The following is a 23,416-nucleotide window of genomic DNA, read 5'->3' as shown; positions in this document are numbered from 1 at the left end:
GTTTTTTTTTTTTTTACTTTTTTCCTTCTCAGAGGATAACATTTTTTTTTCTTAGTTCTGGGAAGAGACTGCACTGTAGCCTTTTATGTATTGACAAAAAGTAGGCCTGTTTCTTTAATAAAGAAATTTCCTTCAATGTGAAAATACAGCATCCTTGTGAGTTATTTTCCATAAGTGTACAGGGACCAAACATCTGGAGTGCCCTGGGTCCCAGTCAAGATAAGTCATCATAACAACACATGTTCTGATTAATATCCCATTTCCCTTAGCCATTTGTCCATGAAAACTCCTGTGACCCATTTACGCAACAAATTTACGTGTATGTATTAACATGTGGAGCATGAATAATAAGTAAATGGTATGGTTTAGCAAGAAGGGCCGTGAAATATTTGTTTTTCAAAACATTTTACATTCTTATTTTCTCAAGTAGTGTGATAACCCGTGTCTAGACGCTGCACTCCAATGTCCCTGTCAAAGGAAAACTACAGAAAGTTGGTAAATGGAGGAGAGATTGGAATATTATTTTTTAGATGCCTGTTATTCTGACACATCTGGATAAAATCTCACTAGTTAGATTTAAAGGGTTTTGTTGATTAAACATTTTTTTTTTTTTTGAGAGAGAGGGCATAAGTGAGTGATGGGCAAAGAGGAAGAGTGAGAGAATCACATGAGGGGCAGAGAAGAAAAGAGAGAGGAGAGAGAGAGAGAGGTGGGGCTCACCCGATATAGGGCTTGAACTCACGAACCGTGAGATCATGACCGGAGCTGAAGTCCAGTGCTTAACCCACTGAGCCACCCAGGCACCCCTTGTTGTTTAAACATTTTGGTTGATATGCTTAAGTGTTATTTTCATGTTAATTTTAGAAGCTGTGCTGTCGGTTGACCCAACAAGAGTTACTGTGAGTTAAGCAATGCTGAAACCCAAAATAATTGTTTTTTGGATGGATTTTGGTGAAAATTATTAACCAATCCAGGATATGTGGGTAGGAAGTGGCCAAATGGGGTGGGCTTCAAAAATGTATCTGCTCCTTTTCGCTATAGACTTACACTCTTGAGAACATGGAAATACAAAGCCTTTTACTTACAAATGGTCCTAGGATCAATGAATCACAGTGAATCAGAACAGTTAGCTTTTTTGGTTACACCCATCTATTTCAAACCAATGTATTTTTATATACTTTTGGGTTTAGTGAATATCTTTATGCTTTTTTTTTTTTAATTTTTTTTTTTAACGTTTATTTATTTTTGAGACAGAGAGAGACAGAGCATGAACGGGGGAGGGCCAGAGAGAGAGGGAGACACAGAATCGGAAGCAGGCTCCAGGCTCTGAGCCATCAACCCAGAGCCCGACGCGGGGCTCGAATCATGGATCGTGAGATCGTGACCTGAGCTGAAGTCGGACGCTTAACCGACTGAGCCACCCAGGCGCCCCATCTTTATGCTTTTTAAGGAGCAGTGTATAATAGATATCCTCATGGTAGATTATAAAAGAACAGATGACATGCTACTACTCCTATACATTTTTGTGCTTTTAAAATTCACATTTGTAGTATCAAAACAGCAAGTGAAATATATATATGTATATACATATAAGATACATAAAATTTTGTAAATATATGTATATACAATATATGTATGTTGTGTATATATGCGATATTATCCAAATATTGTGATGTAAAATTGGTGGGTTTAAAATAATTAAGTTGTGTTATACTAAAGAAAACTTCTGAAATCAATTCATGCTTTTTTTTTTTTACATAGCCATTTAGATTCCAGTTTCTTACCAAATAGCCACATACTAGAAATGTCAAATGAAAGTATATTATGTACTCTTTGGTAATGACAAAATTAATCTTTTTAAACAACTTTCCCCTTGGAACTACTGGTATATAAGCTTTCATCGTTTCACTCTATCTTCTAGACATTTCGTTACACTCTTAATGTACCATTGTATTTTTAAAGGAATCCATTTTGACAGAAAGGATTATAATTTTGGAACTGTGGAAAATGTAATCTTTTCCCTTAATACTGATGTTTAGGATTTAAAAATAACTTCATAGTACTCATGAAATAAATATTTATCTGTTTTCCCCCTAGAAAAATTAGATTCTGTCAGATTCTACACAGATTAGAGAAACACAAGTAACAATGCATTTGTCTAAAGAAACTCTATTAACATTATAAAAATTCTTTAAAATAACAGCTTCCTTTGAAATAATGCCAGGAGCTAGCAAGTGTCTACATTGTTAATGCCACTTCTTTTCTAGACACACACATTCTAGGAGAACCATTAAAAAAGCAATATCAACCAAGTATTGAAGCTTCCTCTTTGTGTTTATTCTTAACATTCTCCACAGAAGGGCACCAATCTTCAAGTGATGACATCTGTATCTTCATAAGAATTAGCCCTCTATAATACATGCTATTTTTATCTTATATTCTGGAACCATAGTGAAAGCTTGAGAAAAAATATTTTTCTTTCACTTATTTTGAAACTTATATTCCTTTTCCTAAACTAATAAAATTGAGAAAAACATAAAGCAGTCATAATGTTTCAGGTATAAAATTCCAGCCTCATTTAACTTTCTGTGAAGGACTTTCTTGGTCTCTGTGGTCAGTCTCTGGTCTCTTTTGGCTTCAAAAATAGCAGATTCAAAGACTGATCAGAAACAAAACTCTTGTGTACAGACAACTCTACCCTCACCTGCACCAAAGAGTGGTCGGGGCTGCTGGTGCCTGACGTTTACTTACCTCTTCAGAGTGGGCCAGGCTCTGTAGCAGTTGAAGAATTGAATGTTTTCATTGTTCCCTTAGATGTTAAACTACTAAGTTCTTAATACAGAGAGTAACTGCAGTAAAATACCTTGGGCAGTGTGGTACAGAAGAGAGCGAGTTATTCACAAATTTTAAGTTTGGAAAGAAAGACCATGCTGTATGAAGTGGGAAAAAAGGCAGAAAAGTTACAGAATAAAAGTTTAATACCATCATTGTTCTCAGTTTATAGCACAGATGCCATGGATCAAAAAGAAAGAAAAAAAATTGGGCAAGTGTTAGAGCTAAGAACCACCATCTTTTGTACGTATTCTGTGTATTTAGATCAAATGAGTAAATTTTGACAGATCATCATGTAGGTATAGGCAGGGTTTCAGGAAGTTATATTCCTATAAATTTACTTACTTACTCTTGTCTGTTTATCTCTCCATCCATCCATCTATCCATCCGTCATCCATCCATCTACCCATCTGTCTTAGCAGGGCTATAGCATTAGTATTATATGCAGTGAAATTAACTTAGAACAATCATACTATAATCCTATCACTTATCATTTGGGGCAAGGAGAAAGCAGGTAATATATACTTTTGGATATTTAGTGATAACCATTTAAAATAACACTTATGACCTAAAACAGTGAAATCTGTGCCTGGATAAATTCTAACAGCTGTATTTAAAATAATGTTTGTTTGTTTGTTTGTTTGTTTATTTGTTTGTTTGGTTTTTAGCATTTCTTCATTATTAAAAAACAAAACAAAACCAGGACCCACTTATAAGCCCCACAGAAATTCTACTAGACATTTAAAATTGGGTTATGTTTTACCACCCTTGTTCTTTCCGTTGCTTACTGTATCATTTTGTCATTTTTGTAGAAAGTCGACTCCATAGGGAGGCAGCTATGATAGAGTTTCTGGAACCTGAAAATGTGGTTTGAATCCCAACTCTCTTCTCAGCCAACTCAGCTTATTTCATTAAGCTTGGATGATAGTTGAATCAGGCTGGAAAAAATCAAACCCAAGAAAAATGAAAAAGAAAAGTGTTTACAGTTGTTTTTCAAGCCTGGTGCCAGATTCCTGTGAGGGCTGCCTCATAGATGATCTAGGAATAAACATTATGACAGATAAACATATTTTTAGAGTCGAACCATGTTACATCAAAATTTAAGCCTCTTCTTAAAACAATTATCTTTAAAACAAGTGGCTTCATACAGCATCTCCACTTACCTGTAGGAGGAGTAGCGTGGGAAGGGTGGAATAAACAGGACCACACTGTTTTACATTTCCAGCTCCTTTTTCTCCAAATGAAGTTGCTGAAACATTCTTTGTTATTAATTTCTGTAGGGTAAGTATGTCTCTATGAGTTCATACAGCATGTCTTCAGGATTCAGAGCCTCCATGGCTACTCTTTTGTGAGACATAAGAAAAGTCTTTGGTTAAGGGGTGGGTGGACGGATGGCACTTACTTAGATATTTTCTTGAATCATCCCAAGTTAGGTGAAGATATTTTCCATTTCAGTTTATCAATCATTAAAAGGTGGGTGAGTTTAACTGCTCTTCATGGCTTCCAAAAAGCCAACATAGATTTGTAATCAATGGAATTCAAAGACCCTTTAACAAAAAATAATCCTTTATCTCAGTTAAATACAGAGTGGTCCCTTACATCTTGTCTCCAGGACCTTATTTTCATGATACTCTGTAGTCTTACCCAATTTTAGCTTAAAATGCTTATCCAATTTTAGTTTAAATTGAAAACAAAGACACAAAACCAAACCACAACAAAGCAAATATAAGGCACTCAAATTTCAGGGGAGGAAGTGTGGAGTGAGTGAGGAGCAAGCCTGATTTCCAGACCATGTCAAAGCTGCCCACACAGCAGGTGTCCCTTCTCTGGGAGATGAGTCTACATAATGGGGCAATTTCTTCAAAGGAAATATTTTTTTAAAATATTTTTTAAAATATTTAAAAAATGTTTATTATTTTGAGAGAGAGAAAGAGCAGGGAAGGAGTAGAGAGAAAGAGAAACAGAGAATCCCAAGCAGGCCGCACACTGTCAGCGCAGAGCCCAAAGTGGAGCTCAATCTCGTGAACCGTGAGATTGTGACTTGAGCCAAAATCAAGAGTCAGATGCTTAACTGACAGAGCCACTCAGGCACCCCAGGAAATATACATTTTTGACATATCACACCTTGCTATTGAATAAAGTATAAAATAAACGGATTTATGATTTCCTTTTTAGTTTTTACTTCATGCTATGAAAGTCCAGATTTCCAAAAATGTGGAGAATCTTACTCATCACTATGCTTCTGCATCTATTCCATCCACCTGATGCTTATTTAATTCACTTTCAATTAAAAAATGATGATTTGTTGGGGTGCCTGGGTGGCTCAGTCGGTTAAGTGTCCAACTCTTGATTTCAGCTCAGGTCGTGATCTCACAGTTCGTGAGTTCGAGCTTCACGTTGAGCTCTGCACTGATAGCGTAGGCCTGCTTGGGATTCTTTTTCTCTCTCTCCTTCCCCCTCCCCTGATCATGCTCTCTCTCAAAATAAATAAACTTAAAAAAATAAAAAAAAAAACCCACAATAATTGGTTGAGCATGTGCTATATGTCAGGCATTGTACTATATGCAAAAAAGAGTTACAAAGATAAATGATGTATTCTCTGCCATCAAGGAGTCTATCGTCTGGGTAGAACATCTTCTTGCAGATAGCTATGATATGAAGCACCTTACAGTAAGTGCCCTAAAAGATTCATAAACAGAAACTACTTTAGAGAGGGCATGTGTTCAGGAAGGCTATGGCAGTCATTCAGGTCACAGACCCAGCTACAGAGCATATGTCTCTTTTTCTTTTACTGTTGGCTGTACTTAATGAACACAGGTGCAGCTTAAACCCACATTTCCTTTATTTACCCCTCCCCTCCATCCCTGTGGAGGGGAGGGGTAAATAAAGACTGTGGAGGGGAGGATGGAGATTTACAGCCAGCCACTTCTCATCTCATTCATAAGCAATGAACAGAAAAGGAGAAAGGTCTTCTGTCAAAGGCCTGTGGGTTCCACTTAGACCCTAGATGGACTTCTTTCCATCTCTGGAACCCAGCAGACTGGACATCTGGCCACTGCTAACCCAGGCTGCATGAAATAAGACGTGCATCACTTCCCTGTTGGTTAATTGAGGCTCACTGGGTATAACAGGTGTCCTAGTCCCCAGCTGTCTGTCCCTAGCATTCTTCCAACCAATTGATCATTCATTAAAAACTCAAACTTATATCATCATTATAAAATTTGGTTTTGTATTTAAGGACCTGGGGACATCTCCTAAGATGGTTAGTGCTATGATGACTGTCTAAAAGGAGTCTCAATACATATGACCCCAAACTGATAATGGCAGGGCCAGAGCCCTAAGGAGGGGTCCTGTCTTGCAACTTCCACACAGAACAAATTGTGCATAGATAATTAGAATCAAGGGGGAAATTTTCAGCCCTTATTTCAGCTTTTTTTTTTTCACCCCTTTCCTTCACTGGCAGGTTCCAGAGAGGCAACTGGCAACTTCCCTCACTGACAGTGCTAGCTAGTATCAGAGTAAACTGATTGGCCAGAAGTATTTCTCCCAAATAAGTGAAGGTGCTAATGGAAGGTAAACATACAATGGACCGGAATGAAGAAAGAGGAATAATAGCAGTGCTAGATCAACGGCCCCTGGAAAATGGAGAGTTGATAGTAATTACAATAGATCAGATAGGGCTCTCCTATTTCTCGACTAGTTTGCTGTCTAATTTCAACCAAGTCTTATTTAGGAAAGTATCTCAGTCTTTAAAGTTGAATAGGAAATGTTCCTTACCCACTATTGACTCCTGACATTTCTGTAGGTGATGGTGTTATCCATAAAGCCTAAGCCACTGTACTCCTCTCCCACCTGGAGTCCTGCACAGGAGAGAACCCTGTCTAACTATAAGGCATGGTGGCTGGCAGACCATGCACCACTTAGGGGAAGCAATAACATAATGGTTTTGGTTTGTCTGTTTGCTTTTTAGAGTTTCCTTTCAAGCCCAGTGAGGTTGCATAGGGGTAGGGTATGCCAAATGAAAAAAAAAAAAAAACAACAAGTCCAGCATTGTCTGTTTCCATTAATTTAGTCCTGTTTCCATCTTTGTATTCTTCCTCCACCACCTCACTCTGGGCCCAGTAGAGAAGTCAGTTGATTTGCCCATCTGCACAATGATTTCAGCTGGGACCCATCTTGTTTTGAATCTTTTCTGGGAAGGTTCTAAGGGTAGGGCAAAAATTCTGAGAGGGAAACATTGCTTTTGGTATGGAAATGGCTGGGATTCAGTGAATCTGATTCCTTTCAGTCCCACTGACCCCTGAAGCATATTGGCCAAACAAGGCAGTCCCTGTCATCTTGGTCAAAAATAAAGTATCTTAGATCCATATCGAGGGAACCAAATGTTTGATAGTCAAGTTTAAAGTAACCAGTAAGATTTTGAGTGTAACCAGTGTTTAAAATTCTCCACTGAGAGTTTCCCTTTATGAACAGAACAAACTGTACTACAAAGGAGACAGCAATGACTAGTATGGAAATGTTTAATTGATACTTCTCCTTTTTTTTTGTTTTTGTTTTTGTTGTTGTTGTTGTTGTTCCTCAGATTTTTCTTCTCCTCAGACCTGGAGGGTGGAGAAGGTGGGGGAGGGGGGAAAGGCAGCATTGACACTTTTCTTTTTCTTTTTCTTTTTTTCAGATTCAGAAGAGTAAAACACACCTCACATACAATTAAAGAGGCTGCCATGTCTTGCATCATTTTAGCTGAGCTTCTTCATTCTCCTTCTCCTTCACAAAGACCCATATCTGGGGAAGGTGTACAACTTTCAGAAACAAGTCCCCCACACTTGGCCTTGCCTCATGCCATCTTCCAAGAGATGGCTCTCTGGGAGCTGGTTTGAGGTCTAAGAACTCTGGGGAAATCCTCCCCCAGACAAATAAAACAACTCGAGATTTTTGCACAAACAGAAACAAAACATGAAGGGACTTCCTCAGAATTCTTTGCCAATGCCCTGGCTTTCAAGGCACCTGTCTGGCCTGGATGGACATCCTGGATATGCTGAGGGAGGTCTGAAAAAGCCACATGCACAGTAATCGCCATTTTATTACTGTCGATGCTGTTACTTTAAATTGTTATTTTTGTACTGGCTGCTGATGGTGGAGACAGCCATGCTGGCCCTCCATCACAGCTAAGATGATGATTCCAGTCTCTGGTTGTTCCTTTCCTGAGTCAGGAACATTCTTTTTCTCCAACTTTCTTTCATACTTAAAAATTGTTCTGATGCTCGTCTTTCCATTTATATATGAGATTCTTTTTTTAAAAGAGATTATACTATAGGACTCTTTATTTGTAAGTACTTTATTTATCTTTGCATTCATTAATATAAACCTGAATGTTTCAGCTAATGACCATACTGTTTAGGTTGGAAACACATTGCTTTCATTGGTTACCATCCATAACTAAGTGCTTACTGAAATTTTTACCACTGGCCGGCCCTCTTCTTTTGCATATTTATGGTTTCACTTGATCACTCTTCTTTCTATTCAGGGAAGTGCTAAGGGAATTAGTATCAGGGAAATATGTCAGATAATTCTTCTCATTTTAGTGAGTCTTTAAAAATATCACACAAGAGACAATTTAGCACAAATCAAAAGTAAGAATCAGGGACATAGCATGGAAAAAGGATAAAGATACACTTCCTGAATCCAGGTCGAAATGGAATCCAGTGGAGTATAAGTGAAGTGTAATGTTGTGGGTCTAAATGCTTTGATCTGGATAAAACTGATGCTTAAAAATGGTTATGGTTCACAAAGGAATCTTTGAGTCCTTCCCAAGGGGAAACTCCATGAGCATACTGGTGATAGAGTGGGATTAGTAATAGGAAGAGAAAGAGCTAGATGGTAGGCTTAGGCGTATTCCCCGTTGCAGATTTAATTTCTACATTAAAAACACCAAAACATTTTAAAAATCTATTCCTAAGGCAAAATGTTGCTATTTCTTCAGACAGAAAGGAGACCCTGTATGTAGTCTACAGGGCCTCTTGCCTCTCTGAAATATTACCCAACAGAACGATCTGAATAGAATGACAGTTGTGTACTGACATTTAAACAGAGTTCTTTGGTCAGCTTTACATTTTGCATTGTAATGACACATATTTTTCTGTAGTTCCCTCTGCTTTCCTAACAGTGACCACAGTAAATAATGTGGTCACAAATCCAAAGCAGAGGCCTGATAGGTCAAGTACTTGAGTAAATCAAGCCATATAATATGTTCTTGCGATCAACGGCAGTTGACAGTAGCGAGGCAGTAAGGACAGGAGGGACTGTGAGGAACTGGAGTCATTTGTATGTTGGGGTGTGTGCCGTCGAAAGGGGGCAATTATTAGTCAGCTACAGGATTAGAGTTGCGTAGGAATGGGGATCCTAGATACTTTGGATTTTATGTAAACTTTCTCCAAATTTTCAAATATTGGCAATGAGTTCAGAAATTTCCAAAGACTATGTGGGTCCAAAAAAGCATGCCTGTGACCTGCATTCAATCCATGGGACATCAGTTTGCAAACTATGCTCTTTGAGGTGATATGGTTTTGTATAGGACTGAAATACAGCCAACCAGTGCATGTCCAATCTTTCATCTTGGAGCCTTTTACCTCATTTCTATTCTGTATTTTTGTATGTAGAGCTTTGCAGCCAGTCAAAATAGAAAGCTTACAATTTCCTTTTTATACTCTTAACAAGTAAGAATAAACAGTATCTGAGAAAGAAACAGGAATATAGCCATTTTTTCTAGCACCTATAAAGATGGAAATGTTTTTCATTTGCCTTGAGTCATTAATTAGCTAAAAAAGAATGGGAAGAGAATTGCTTTCAGTAGAGAACTCTGCTTGGAATTTGCTGTGTGGAAAAACAAAGCTCCATGTAACTCATTTTTAAATCCAGAAAAAGTATTTTGAAGGGACATTGAGTAAAAATGCAAAATTATTCTACTTTTTAAAAATAAAAATATATGTATTATTGTGGTATAAATTGATACTGGAGTAGATAAAACATTGATAAAACAAGTCAGTATTTCCAAAGCTCTAGCTCATTCTCTGTGGTGTTTTTGTTCTCTTGAAACAACTTCCAAAAGAACAGTGATAAGGGACACACATTCTTCCATTGCATGGAGTACGGCATCTTAGTGTTAGGCTGTCACATAGAAAGCAAGGGCTTACACACCTGAATTGACCAGTGTGTGGAGAAAGCAGTAGGGACATTTCCACCATGGACAAAACACAATTTCTACATATCCCTGGGTGGAACGCTTTCCAGTGCAGGTGGCCCTAACGTTTGGGTCCCTGTGTCACCAAATTGTCTACATCCAGGTTTTGATGATGTGGTATGTTTTGATGGCATAATGATCCATCCATAGGGAGATCTTTGTTCCATCTTTTATTCACTCCAACCTTTCTTAGGTTTTGAGCCCTAATAACTTATGGCAGCAGGCAAGAGACTCATTTCTAACTCATTAAATTCAAATGGATTTTCTTCCATTATCCATTTCATTCTTGGAGCTTTTAAAAACTATTGAACACATCTGACAGGATCCCATTAAGGACCTGATATACATAAACAGTAAAATAGTATCTAAACACCTAAGAGCCAAAGAACAATGGAGTGTACCTGTTTATTTCATTTGCTGAATTAAAGCCATTGTATTATATTTTTCACTTGGAACCACGCCTTTAGTAAATTTGAAAAGCGAAAAGTAAAGAGCAACATTATTACAGGACGTGAGACAGAATGTAGACAAATGGATGGAGACCAATTTTATAATCCATAGTTTGGGAGTAAGAATACTGGTCTTTTAGTATCACTTCTGTTATGGATCACTTTTGTTTAGATGATAGATAGATAGATAGAATATATATTTTCTTCTATTCTTAACCATTGGGCAGAGACTTAGATGTTAGAAATGATTTCATAATGTCCCCCATGGAGTATGGGGGAAAACAAGAAAAAAAAAAAGCACTAAATCTTTTTCTCATAATGAGATAGAGAAGATTCTGAGATTAAAGCCTATGTGTGCAGTATTATGTCCCAAATAAAGGGGATTTAAAGAATCCAGGCAACGTTTTTTTTTTCCAGTTGGAAACTTTGTTCTGATTCTGAGATTCCCACATATCCCATCAGGAGTTGCAGCAGCAGGGGGGGTCCCCACAGGGCCCGGCACACAGTCAGCTTTCAAGAAGTGCATACACAACTGTCCTGCTGCATTCCACCCTCCACCTGTGAGTGCAAACAAAGCTCAGATTTACCTGAACATTTATTCAGCAGCTCCTATATACCAAGCATATCACTAAAGGCTTAATTTCTAAGTATATGCAAACATAACCTAGAGACACAAATAGCTTATCATAAGGGATAGGAAATTGCAAGTAGTTTGGGGGAAATTGTCAGAGCCAAGTTTGTGAAAAAATAAAAAATAAAAACTTCTCTATGGCTCTAGGATTTAAGAAAAATAAAACAGGATTTCTCTGAAATTGTTCTTTTAAAAGGGATGATGACACCAATCTATATGAAATACCAGTGGATTTATATTTATAATCCAAGTTGAAATATTTAAAATCCAAAATAGACTCTCTGGGAGCAAACAGGAGATTCTGTATGTGCAGGGTGGGGAATCTGCCCAGTTTTGCTCTGCCGATATTACGGTTGGTACAGCATTGAACCACATAAAGTTGGACATTAAGGAACATAATGGTGCGATAACGATGTTATATTGGATCTTATGTATGAATAAATGGGAAGTAATACTTGTGATTCATCAGCAGTGCTCCATCGTTAAAGGCCTCATTATCACTTAGAAAATGAACTTAATGAAAAAAATGTAATGAACAACACAATATTTCTATGAAACATCCCTCTGAGAACCAGGGACACATTACCTGCCAAGACCAGATTTCAGTTGTTTAAGATTTCCTCTTGTCAAGACACTGAGCATTGAGGTGACACGAGAATTAGAATGGTAACAGAGCCACCTAGGACATTTGACAGAGTTAAGTTAATTTGGCTTCAGAGAGGTTAGAAAAATGGGAAGTAGTCCTCTGGGTATTCTCATTAGACATTTGCAAAAGACTAGGTCCTTTCCCAGGAAAGTCTGCATAATCAAGAATTGTTTCATTGAAAGAACACCTTGTTTTTACACTAAACAAGAGTGGGTACACGGTGGAAGGTCTGGACTGGAAAATTCATGAATGTCAGTTTAAACATTCTTAGTTCCTGGTTATTTTAACTAATCCCCACCACCATCTCACCCATTTTCCATTGAAATATTTCAGATGTATTTGAGATGAATTTACCTTTATTCTGGTTTCTGTTCCCAAGTGGAAGTGACTCAACGCTGGCAAAGGCTGGCTTCACTAAATGAACTTGGTGCCAGCCCACATTGCTTTCCACTGAGCCAGAAGAAGCAGGGGGTGGTGTGTGGGCCCTTTCAGCTCACTCAAGGCACACTTACTCACCCTCCCTTGGGAGGTAAATGCTGTCTGGAGCAGGCCATTCAGTACCATCATGGAGGCCCTCAGCGTTGGTCAGCTTCAGCCATGATCCCTGAACTTCACCCACGTATCTTCATAGGAGCTGGCTTCTGAACCTGCAGAAACATTTCTCTGTCAGGTTATGGTGCAGGATAATTCATTTAAAATAAAACCCATTAAAACCCAGTAGCTATGGATTGGCTTTTAAAAAGATTGCCCTGGAGGCACATTGTTGTATAGTCTTCGCTTCTCTGTCATGATCTATCTTGGGGTAGGTATCTGTATACTAATGTCCTTGTCTTTGAATGGCTATATGTGCGATAGTACAGAGATATAGTCACACACTGATATACTTAGATATATAGTAAAAATATACAGCCATAAGTATTGTCTAGTAACTGATTCTAGAGATAGAACTGTAGAATATACATTTTTCTTTTCTTGCTTTGATGATATTTTTATACAATTTTATATGCTGTACAAAATTTTTAAAAATATTTGCTATTTTCATTTGTAGAGCTCAGTTAGGTTTTTATCAGCTCCGGTGCCCACTGTACAGCCAGATTCCTCCCCCTACCTAATTTAAGTGTCTTCTCCCTTTTTCATACCTTTCTGTTACCTTTCCCTTCTTTTCTTCCCTCATTTTTCTACCTTTCATAAATTCCTTATTTTGCCTCTGTCCAGGCAAGCCATTCTGCTTGTAGTATCTTTAAGCACAAGGAAACACAAAATAATGGTGTGTGTGTTGGGGGGGGGGGTGGTAATTAACCCATCTTGTTCCAATGTAATTAACATGAGGACATGTTGGGAGCCAAGGGTGGGGTAGGTAGGTGGGGAGTAGGGAATAGACTGGGGAAAGGAAGCAGGAAAAAGGAAATTCTCATGGGAGACCAGTTACCCAAAGCAAGGTGAACCACTTTGAGGCTGATGTAATGCTGTTATATTCCCTCAGTGTAGAGCACACTTTGCTCTCACAGGGTTTTTCTCCTTAGGATGCCATACCCTCACTGTGGGTCTGTAGATCCTCTCCTGATATGGGCACTGGCCATATGTGAATGCATAACTCAGCTCATCTCCTTAGCCTTAGATTTTGCTGCTGTTCAGCTGGATTTGTGGGAGATGTCTAGATTAATACCAAGAATGTCTAAAAAGACTCAAAAGAGGGAGGCACGCAGAACCAAAACCCCAAACCTCCATCCAAATCATGCCAAATAAGTAGTTCTTTGGAGGGTTGAGGAAGAGATTTCTGGATATGTCCTGAGAATGCTCTTTCAAGAGGGAAGATGGTAACATGGACTTGTCTTTATTTTATGGCAGTGATAGAATGTACTTCCATAATGTAAAATATGTTTCTAGCAGATAAAATGCTGGTTGTGATTTGCATTTGTATATTGTAGGGCAAGAGAATGGTCATCCATTCTAAAGAAGAGTGTTTTGTTCCCTATGATGCTGGTTTGTACTAAAACAAACTATTCAAATGCCATAGCATCACATCTCCAAATGCAAAAATAATTCGTAAAGATTCATGTAAAACAGAAATGCTAAACTGCTCTCAATAAATTAAAGATGTGTTTATTGTAAATCTTTATTTCATGGATGAGGCCAACAGTCTGTCAATGTATAATTTCCCCCATCATCTAGTAATGAATAAGTACTTGTATGTTCTTCCGATTACCAAATAAAAACAATGAGTTCATCTCTCATTTGGAATTTGAAAACTGAAATGCTGTTTTTTCTTTCTTTTAATGTTTTCTTGCTGTTGTCTGTGTTCTGTCCCAGATATGGGGTTGTCCAAACTCACTCAACCATCTGTCTCTTTTGTATCCTTCTGAACACCACATAACACCTAGGTACCAAGTGCCTTTGCCTGCCCATTGGAAGATATACACAGTGCATCACATCTCATAATCTTTTTTGAGAGGTGAGGTGGATGGTTATCAGAAGCTCCTCAGGGCATAAGAAATGTCAGCATTCATGGAATTAAGCTGGCTTCCATATGTTCAGTTTTCTTCTGGATATGATGGCATGGTTTTCCAATCCTGTGATGCCAGTTTTCAAATTCCAGACTTTTTTTTCCTTTTCTTTTCTCTTGAAAGGCCTACCTGGCAATATTTTCTTTTTCTGCAGCAATGAACATCAGGAGCCTGACTAGGGAATAGTCATTACCCCTGTTTGTGGGCATACTAGTGGTTTACATACAGGATGGCTCTGAGCCTACCTCCTTCAAACCAGCCACTAAGAGGGACTTTCCTGGTGGCGAGGATATTACACAGACACCACCCTCTTATCTGGGCCACCTCTGTGTATTGTTCCTGCATAGTAACTCCACTGGATTATTACTTTAACAAAGGAGGCTGTGATGTTCATCCAAAGCGGCTGTGTTTGCTGTGCATTGAAACGTATTTTTAAATTTTTTTTTCTGAAAGCAAACGCAGACTTTACTCATTTTAAAAAATATAGAGAATGGGGCGCCTGGGTGGCTCAGTTGGTTAAGCGTCCGACTTCAGCTCAGGTCACGATCTTGCGGTCCACGAGTTTGAGCCCTGCGTCGGGCTCTGGGCTGATGGCTCAGAGCCTGGAGCTTGCTTCCGATTCTGTGTCGCCCTCTCTCTCTGCCCCTCCCCCATTCATGCTGTGTCTCTCTCTGTCTCAAAAATAAATAAACGTTATTTAAAAAAAATTTTTTTAAATAAAAAAAAATATAGAGAAGTATAATGAAATGAAATTCACTTGTAATGCCCTATCCAAAAATTATTCACTGTCACTTCCTTCCTCAATTCCTTATGGTTTTTGCTATTGTGTTTTACCCAATTGAGGCCATGGAGTGCAGTATGTTTACTTTTGTATTATGGCTTGTTCACATAACATTGGATTATCAGCATTGTCCCATTTAAAAAACGCTCTTTGTTAATGTGATTTCAATGACAACAGAATATTTCATTTCATGGCTTAGTCCAGTTTACTTAACCAACTCTCTGCTGTGGGACAATTAATTACCTGTTTTTATTTTATTTTATTTTATTTTATTTTATTTTATTTTAATTTTTTGGCAATTGTAAACAACATGACAATGGAGTTCTTTGTTCCTAGGCTTTATAGCATTTTTGAATATCTCCATTGGATGAATTCCTAGATGTATAGTTACTGGGTCAAGAGTTATGAACATTCGTTTGACTCGTCACTTGCAGGCCCAATTCCAAGGCACATTCAAATATTAAAACAGCCGTATTTAAATAGCATACAGTGTTGCGTATCTGAGTAGCTCTTGTGTTTTGGGGCATTGTTCTTTGTGATAAACAGAGATCAAGTTACAAAGAAGGCATTGTACTGATGGTGGTTGTAGGGGGGAGGAAAAGGGTTATTTAACTGTGACTGTGCAGCTCTAATTTATACGCTGTTGGAAGACAACTCTTTGGGAGGTATGGGTGGGTTGGAAGCAATGCAGCCTCCTTCAGTGATGCCACAGCCCTGAGCAGAACGTGGGCTTCTCTTGATGCTTTTGTCAAGGATGGGAAGAGGCAAAAATGATGATCTATTCTGAGGCCTCAGGCAATGGCTTGTTTGCCCTCTGCCACACCCCGGGTGAAACAAGGAGAAGGTGTTGGTGGATGTGCTTAGCAATAGAGATCAGAGGTTGTGCGTATCACAAAGGCAGACATTGTAAAATGCTAAAAGAAAGGGATTGAAAATGCCCTGTAGGTTGATAGACACTTTTTCTACTTCCGTTTTCAGCACCCACCTCTGCCTGTGGGATCCATCTGCTTGTGTTGTAACAACATTGCTGTTGTTGCACCATTACTAATGATGACACTTGATCTCAAGGGCTCTTAAAACACCCCTTCCCAGCGGGCTTGGCGGTACTCACCCTATTTTGCAGAAGGGGAATTGTGTGTTCAACATCAAGCTGCCTATCACTGGGGTTTACTGCTAGCCTCTTGTCCTGAGTCTTAGGTGTGTGTATCTGCCCCAAGGTTGGATGTCACTTCCATCAGTGTCTTCTTCTCCAGACTCTTGATGAATTGGATTCGTTGCCCGTTAGCTGAACCAATGAAGGACATTAATTTGAAATATCTGAAAGCTATTCGTTTGTCAAAAGATCCTTCCAGTCACACAAGCTGCAGTGATGACATTTCTGCCCCGAGCTGACTGATTGGGTTGTTTACTCTTTGAACATTCACATGCCGTGGGTCAAGGACGGTGTAATCTGTGACCTTAAAATGCTTATCTTCCAAAGATGACATATTAGCTACTTTACACACACTCAAGCACACACCCCTTTCTTTCGAGCGTAAACTAATAATAAACACTATATCACACTGCACAGTTTGCTAAGTACTCCCACATGTGCACCGTTACTTGATCCCCACAATTATATCTTGAAATCGATGGTTTTAAGTTTTTAGAGATGAGGAACATAAAGCTTGGCGATGTCAGCCCTGATGTGGTTGATTATTCATGTTTTCATTTTACCTACTTCATTTATAAAATATTTTGGAATTCTAAAATCATTAATCAATTTGTTTTTAAGATATTAAGAAAGCAAACTAAAACCAGAGGCAAAAAGTAGCTACTGTAGATGGAGCAAACCAGGACAAATGTTAGTAAGCAGTCACGCAGGCTGACGAGGCCTCCCCAGTTCCCAGCGTTATTTCATAAATTGGATCTGAGTTTCCTGGAAACCTAAATAAAAAATGAAAAGAAGCCATTTACAAGATTCCCATCATCCTTGAGGATAAAACACACCAGTTGTTCAGAAGAAAGAACGCTTCGCCTGATGGCCGAAAGAAATATCTTCTATAGGTATTCACTGAGTGTGTGCTTCTCATTCCTGGCTGTAGAGCAGGCTCAGCTGGGAACTTGAAAATTGCCCAGGCCTGGGCTCCACCCCAGGCCGATTGAACAGTATTTCTGGGGGAAGTGCCTGGGTTTTAGCATATTTTCTTTACAACTCCCCAGGTGATCCTAATGTGTAGCCAGGATGGAAAAGCTCTGACAGAGTGAATTCTGAATCACTCACAGAGCGTCATTCCCAAGTAGATTTCTACGATAAATCCTAGAGTTATATGTGTCCCAAGGTGTTCTGCTGGCATGGAACAGTAGGGCACAATTTGGAAGCTGATCCGGACCTAGATCTTCCAGCTCAGTTTCTGGTGTTTTCTCCGGCAACTGGAGCAAAGGAGGGGTGGGGTTTTAGAAATGAAACTTACATGAGTTGAGTATTATTCCCACAAATGGAACTGTGAGTAAAATGATAGGTAAGTTTGGTGGCTGTGGGATGGAAAATGATTTCAGGAATACAACCCCAGTTTACGGGGAGCCAGTAGGAGGTTGACTCAGAACTTAACCACCCACAATAGTCCATGATGCCATCTAAAGGGTGGGAGAAATCACAAACAGGTTTATTTTATGTGTCTCCACATGCTACCTGTTTGTGACTTATGATTAGGAGAGATGTGGATGATTGCTCCCTTCTCCTGGTACATTGGGCATTTCATCCAGCACACAGAAAAAATAACTCCATGTCTAGAGGGCTTGCGGTTCCACTTTTCCACTGACCCAAGGCTCCCAGAGGTCCCCATGTCACTCAGTGTCTGCAAAGACCATACCAAGGGGATGAAAACCTGTCCCAAGGAAAAGCCACCAAACTGCAGGGTTTCAAAAAAATCACAGTGAGTCATTTTTCTTTTAATTGCACCAAGCATTTGTATGAAATCACCTAGTACTAGCGAACGTTTCTACAGGTAATAACACTGAAGGCTTGTCATTCAGTGCCTTGCAGGTTTTCAAGGGCTCGCATAGGCAACGTTATGTTTGATCTCTCAAGTTCACAAGAGTAGCCGTGGAAAGCAGAGTGCCGTATTTTCCAGTAGTGAGACAACAACAAGGAAATTTCTATTGCAGAAAGTTTTCCAAGCCTGCGTGATGATCAGAATCACCTGGGGCAGTTGTGAAACTTCCAAGCCCTTCTGGAAATGCTGGCTCACCAGTGCTTGGTTGGGCCTGAAAATCTGGTTTTGTTTTTCCTTTTTGTTAAAATAATTGTTTAGGTTTTTCTTACCGTGAGGCAAATTTAGTATGACTGCACTTGAAGGGAGCCTGGATATTGAGTTAGTCAAAAAACAGCAAGAGTCACAGGGAAAAGTGTCTCTGGGTTTGAACTCTGAAGGATCTTGGCTTAAGTATTGCCCCACTCAGTAGCTTTGTGCAAAAGCTTTTGTCTCCAAATTCCATAATTCCATAAAATGGGAATTATTTTATCATCAGAGACTTACTATCAGAAAAGATAACTAATGTACATTTAATTATTTATAGCTAATATGGTACCTAGAACATAGTAACCACTTGATGTGCAACAGTGACTATTATTAATGACCAAGCGGTCAAATTGTGAACTACCACTCTGAATAAAAAACCTGAACCCAGTCTCCATCCTAAAGCAATGGTTCTCACCTGAGGGCAATTTTGCTCCTAGGGAACATTTGTCATTGTCCGGAGGCCATTTTTGAAGATCTCGATAGGGAGGTGCTACTGACACCTAGTGGTAGAGGCCAGGGATGCTGCTAAGCCTCCTACTAGGCACAGGACAGCCCGCTCCCACAGCCTGGGTGTTGTGCTGCTGTTGTAAACCCTACGGTAGAGGGACAGTGAGACAAGTAAGGTGTTTTGTGAGTGGAGGGATAAATGCTTTGAGTCATTGGCGCCCTGGTGTAGATGCAGATCAGTGGGACACAGAGGCATTTCTGGTGGACCAGAAGTGGCTCTGGACAAGAAGGTTAGAGGCATGGATTTGCATCCTGGTAGTACCCCTGATCAGAGCTGACTGTGCTACGCACAGGCCCACCATAGGATGCATTGTGAAGGGCACCCCCTGGAGTTGTGCAATGAGGCAGCCCTGGTCCTGACCCAGAGTTTCACTTTGGGCTTTTCACCTCAGGGTGTCTGTGACACCTCATGCTACCAGTGGTCATTAGACCCACCTGGGCAACTTGTTGACTTGCAGACATCTAGCTCCATTCCTTGGGTATTTCACTTTAGTAGGCTCAGGAAAGGGCCCTGGATGCCACATTTATAGAAATCACCTCAGGGGATTCTGAATCACCCTCAGAGCCGGGATTGGGCCCTCTGCATTCCCTGCCAACTCTGATATTCAGGGCACATATGAGACCTGAACCACAGGGACGTAAAGTTCTGCCCGATGTAGCTTCTCTCACCTCCTGCAAATTAACCGTTTCTGTGGCCCTGAGGTATTTGGATTCATTTGTGTTTTCTATTTTTCCTGTTGCTTCTCCTCCTCCTGTTAACACTACTGCCCCTACCACTGCCAGTAATAATAATAACAATAACACAGAATATCAGGGTGGTACCCTAGCCTGTAAGACTAAAATGAAACTTCTCAGACACCACCCCAAGTGTGTTTCTCCACATCTCACCTGCGATTCGGCGGGGGAGGGGGAAGTTTCCCCGCTCACTTCCGGCCCCAAGTTCCCTCTTCCTCTGATGAGAAGTCAACTGTGTTGACTCAGACAGTGATTTCTCAATGAACACAACCTCCGTACACATCAGTCCTCTGCGTGTAATGTAGACGTTACAGAAAGTTGGAGTAGGTTCAGGGGACTTGTAACAGAAATGACAGTGGATCATGTGTATCTTTTGTTTAAGAATTCTCTCCGCACATCTGCCAGCTCAGACTCCAGGCGTCTGCCGTGTTGCTGGATTCTGATGTCCAGGCCTCTTTTGCCCCACTCTGGATGACAAAATAAAGAAAGAGATGAATGAGTGGATAAATAACATTTCTATACACAATATATGTGAATGTGTATACCCATGCATGTCTGTGTGCATATGCATAAATATAATAAAAAATATATATACTTGTGTGTGTATACACTCACACACACACATACTTATTTATATGTTTATGTGAATGTTCTTTTGCACAACCACTCAGCCCTCCCTTTGTTTTCTCTCTCCTTCCTGATCCTCACTCTGGGGTCTGCCTTGTCGTTCCCTCGTGACCCACGAAACTGTTCATATGAACGAAGAGAGATAATCCCTTTCCCAGTGGGATGTTTTTGTTGTTGTTGTTATTTATTTATTTTGAGACAGAGAACATAGGAGCAGGGGAGGGACAGAGAGAGAGGGAGAGAGATTCCCAAGCAAGCTCTGCACTATCAACTCGGGACCGATGCAGGGCCCAAACCCACAATCCATGAGATCATGACCTGAGTTGAAATCAAGAGTCTCATGCTTAACTGAGCCACCCAGGTGCCCCATCCTGGTGGGAGTTTTGATGCCAGCTGCAGGGAGCCCATGGACCCCACTAACCGAGCATTAGTATGGTCTCCTGTACATGCACACACACCGTGGTCCCTTTCATACTCTCCAGAATACTTTGATGTCATTGTTATTTCCCTTATTTTTCAGAAGACCTGAGTTTCAGAAAAATCAAGTTAATTGTTTGAGGTTCCATAGCCTGTCAAGTCTCTGGGGACAAACCCCTGATTCCTTGATTCTAAATCTAGAACTTTCCCTTCCACAGCAGCAGTCTTCCACCCTGGATGCACATAAAATCATCTGGGGGACTTAAACATACTGATGCCAGAGTTCCACCCTAGTACAGTGAGAACAGAATCTCTGGGGGTGGCGCTCAGGCAACTGTGTATTTAGAAAACTTCCTTGGTGGTTCTAAAGTGTGGTCCTGCTCTGTGATGTGTTGGGGACAGGAAACTGAGAACCATCACACGCACAGAGGTAAAGGCTATGCTCCTGGTTCTTTTGGACCATGGAATACGTGCTGCTCCCACAACCTCACCCAACCTTCTCCCAAACGTTGTTTTAAGACCCAAATGTTTGGATTATTTGATAATGTTTCAGATGAGCATTTACCTGTCCTACAAGTCTGTCCGCAATCCTGCTTTTCCTTACCCCTTTTTTCCTCTTTCTAGGCACCAAGAAGCGCTCCCACGGCTCGCCAGCCCCAAGCACTAGCTCTGTGAGCCGCCTTACCTTGCCAGGTGGGTAGATGGCACAGCACCATGACCTTAGCAATCACAGGGGACAGAAAGGACTGGTTTCTCAGGAGTTGATTTTGACGGTTGATAAAATGGGAATCTGGTCCCTTATCTATCTAGTCCACCCCACATTATCAGAGAGCTTTGCCTCTGTCGTCAACATTTGTAACATTCCTTTTGGAATGCACATTATGTACACATATTTGGTTCACAATCTTTCCTGCTCACTGATGGAAAGAGTAGAATCGTGTTCTTCCTTGATGTCCATTGGGGCAGGCTATGGAAGAACTTCTTTGAGAGACAAATGGTACAGGGAAGGGAGTGTGAGTCTTTGTGAGAGGCTAGGGTTCAAATCCCAGCCTTGCCTTGTTCAAATTATGCAAGCTCACTACACTTATTCAGCTTCTTGGAACTCTGTTTCTCATCTGTCTGCATGATGGTAAGGATTAGAAATAATGCTTGAGAATTTAGCATAGAACTGACTCATAGCTAATCTCCACTATTGAGAGAGATGAAAGTCCTGTACGGTCTGTATTGGATACCATCTAACGTTTGCCACAAAATTTTAAGCATTCACGATGATCCTGTGTAATTGCTATGTAATATGAGGAACACCTATTGGTCATTCTGTCTCCATGCATAGGCTTACATTCTCTACCACAATCTAAGTTTTATAAGTAAAATCTGGCAAAACTTGTTTGGGAGGAAGGAGAGGTCATAAAAGGTAAATATGGACATTGGAAAATTTGAAAAATAATAAAATGTTTAAGAAGGAAAAATGTTAATAATGCTAGCACTTAGAGTTGACCAAGATTGCCGCTCCTTCCAGTCTATATTAGATGCTTTTTCCCCCTAGATTTGAATTATATTCTACAGAGAATTTTGTTTCTTCCCTTTTAAAATTTACTGTTATATTATATTTCCCCCATTATTAAATATTAAATAATATTTCAGTGACTGACTTACATTTCATATTATGCCACAATTTATGTATCTATTCATGGATAACTTTCACTTTTATGTTACTTTTGTTATTATAAATAATCTCACAGTCTTGTATCCAAATCTTCTGAGTCTGTAAGTGTGGATTTAGAATAGATTCTTTAGGTAGGATTACTAGCTCAAAGAATATGTACATATTTAGGTTCTTGACATATTATTGTCAAAATGATTTCCATAAAGGTAATATTATTTTAAACTTTTAGTGGTGAGTTTGCCTTTTACCATGCCCTTGCTAATGCTAACATTAATGCTTTACCAATTTGATTAGACAAAATTATTTTCACATTTACTTTGTATTTGTTTTATTTTTTTTTAAATCTGTTTTCCAATGTTAATTTATCTTTTATATTTCTTCTTTTGGGAATTGCCAAATTTCATCCACTCTGAGCAGGACATTGCCTTCCATTTTAGCCCCTCTACAATAGGAATGTTTTGCAATCAATGCTGTGTTATAATTTAGTGAGCAGCATTTTTTCTTGATTGTACATGAAATAATAGTTCACTTTACAACCAGTGGCATCTTAGAGTAGATGAAATATAATCCATATATATGTGCTTTTTCAACCTCAACTTCTGTAGCTTCCCTACCCCAGTCCAAAAACGGGACTCAGCGTCCACTGAATAGCCCTGAAACCTTCCTGCCACCATCAGTCTGCCTAGAACACTCTTTACCCTTTTCTCCTCCTGGATGATTTCTCTTGGTGGTCCTTCCAAATCATCTAGGTAGAATTAATACTGACTTACAATGATTTGCTTGTAAACGCCTTCACTCATTGATAGCGGCCTTTCCAAGAGTGGGGACTGTGTTTTTTTCTATCCCGGTGCCTTTCACACTGGGTGCTCATTAGTGTCTGTAAGACTGGGTGCTGGGTGTGTGAGTGAGAACTGTCCAGTTTCATTTATGACTGCAGAGAAAGAAACTGCCTTCAGAAAAAGACTCGTTTTCAAATTTGGATTTGCACTAACTCTACTAACTTTCTTTCTCTGTTGTCTCTGGAAGGCTCTTTCATCTCGTTCCTGCTTGTAGTTTTGGTGGTGTTAGGACTATAGGCATTAGGGGGGAAACAACTCCAAATC

At 39.7% G+C, this 23,416-nt stretch overlaps 1 protein-coding gene across 9 annotated transcripts in view; it reads left to right on the top strand.

The window, feature by feature from the left end:
- The window catches only part of PDE1C (phosphodiesterase 1C), a 505,372-nt gene that overhangs the window by 450,585 nt on the left and 31,371 nt on the right, over positions 1–23,416 (top strand). For 7 of the 9 annotated variants that reach the window (XR_014137301.1, XM_078440786.2, XM_078440784.2 and 4 more), the window contains exon 18: positions 21,272–21,340. Coding sequence is in view for 8 of the 9 variants with exons in the window: in XM_078440786.2 (XP_078296912.1) it covers positions 21,272–21,340 (69 nt within the window). In the remaining variant the exon portion in view is untranslated. Of the gene's footprint in view, positions 1–864; positions 924–7,507; positions 10,911–21,271; positions 21,341–23,416 lie in introns of those variants that run through there. The other 2 variants (XM_078440812.2, XM_078440811.2) reach the window with 2 other exon arrangements.

Source organism: Panthera onca, chromosome A2 (assembly GCF_046562875.1).
Source record: "Panthera onca isolate mPanOnc1 chromosome A2, mPanOnc1 haplotype 2, whole genome shotgun sequence".
NCBI lineage: Eukaryota > Metazoa > Chordata > Mammalia > Carnivora > Felidae > Panthera > Panthera onca.
Note: the sequence above shows the minus strand (reverse complement) of the source record. Positions and strands in the feature narration are given on the sequence as shown.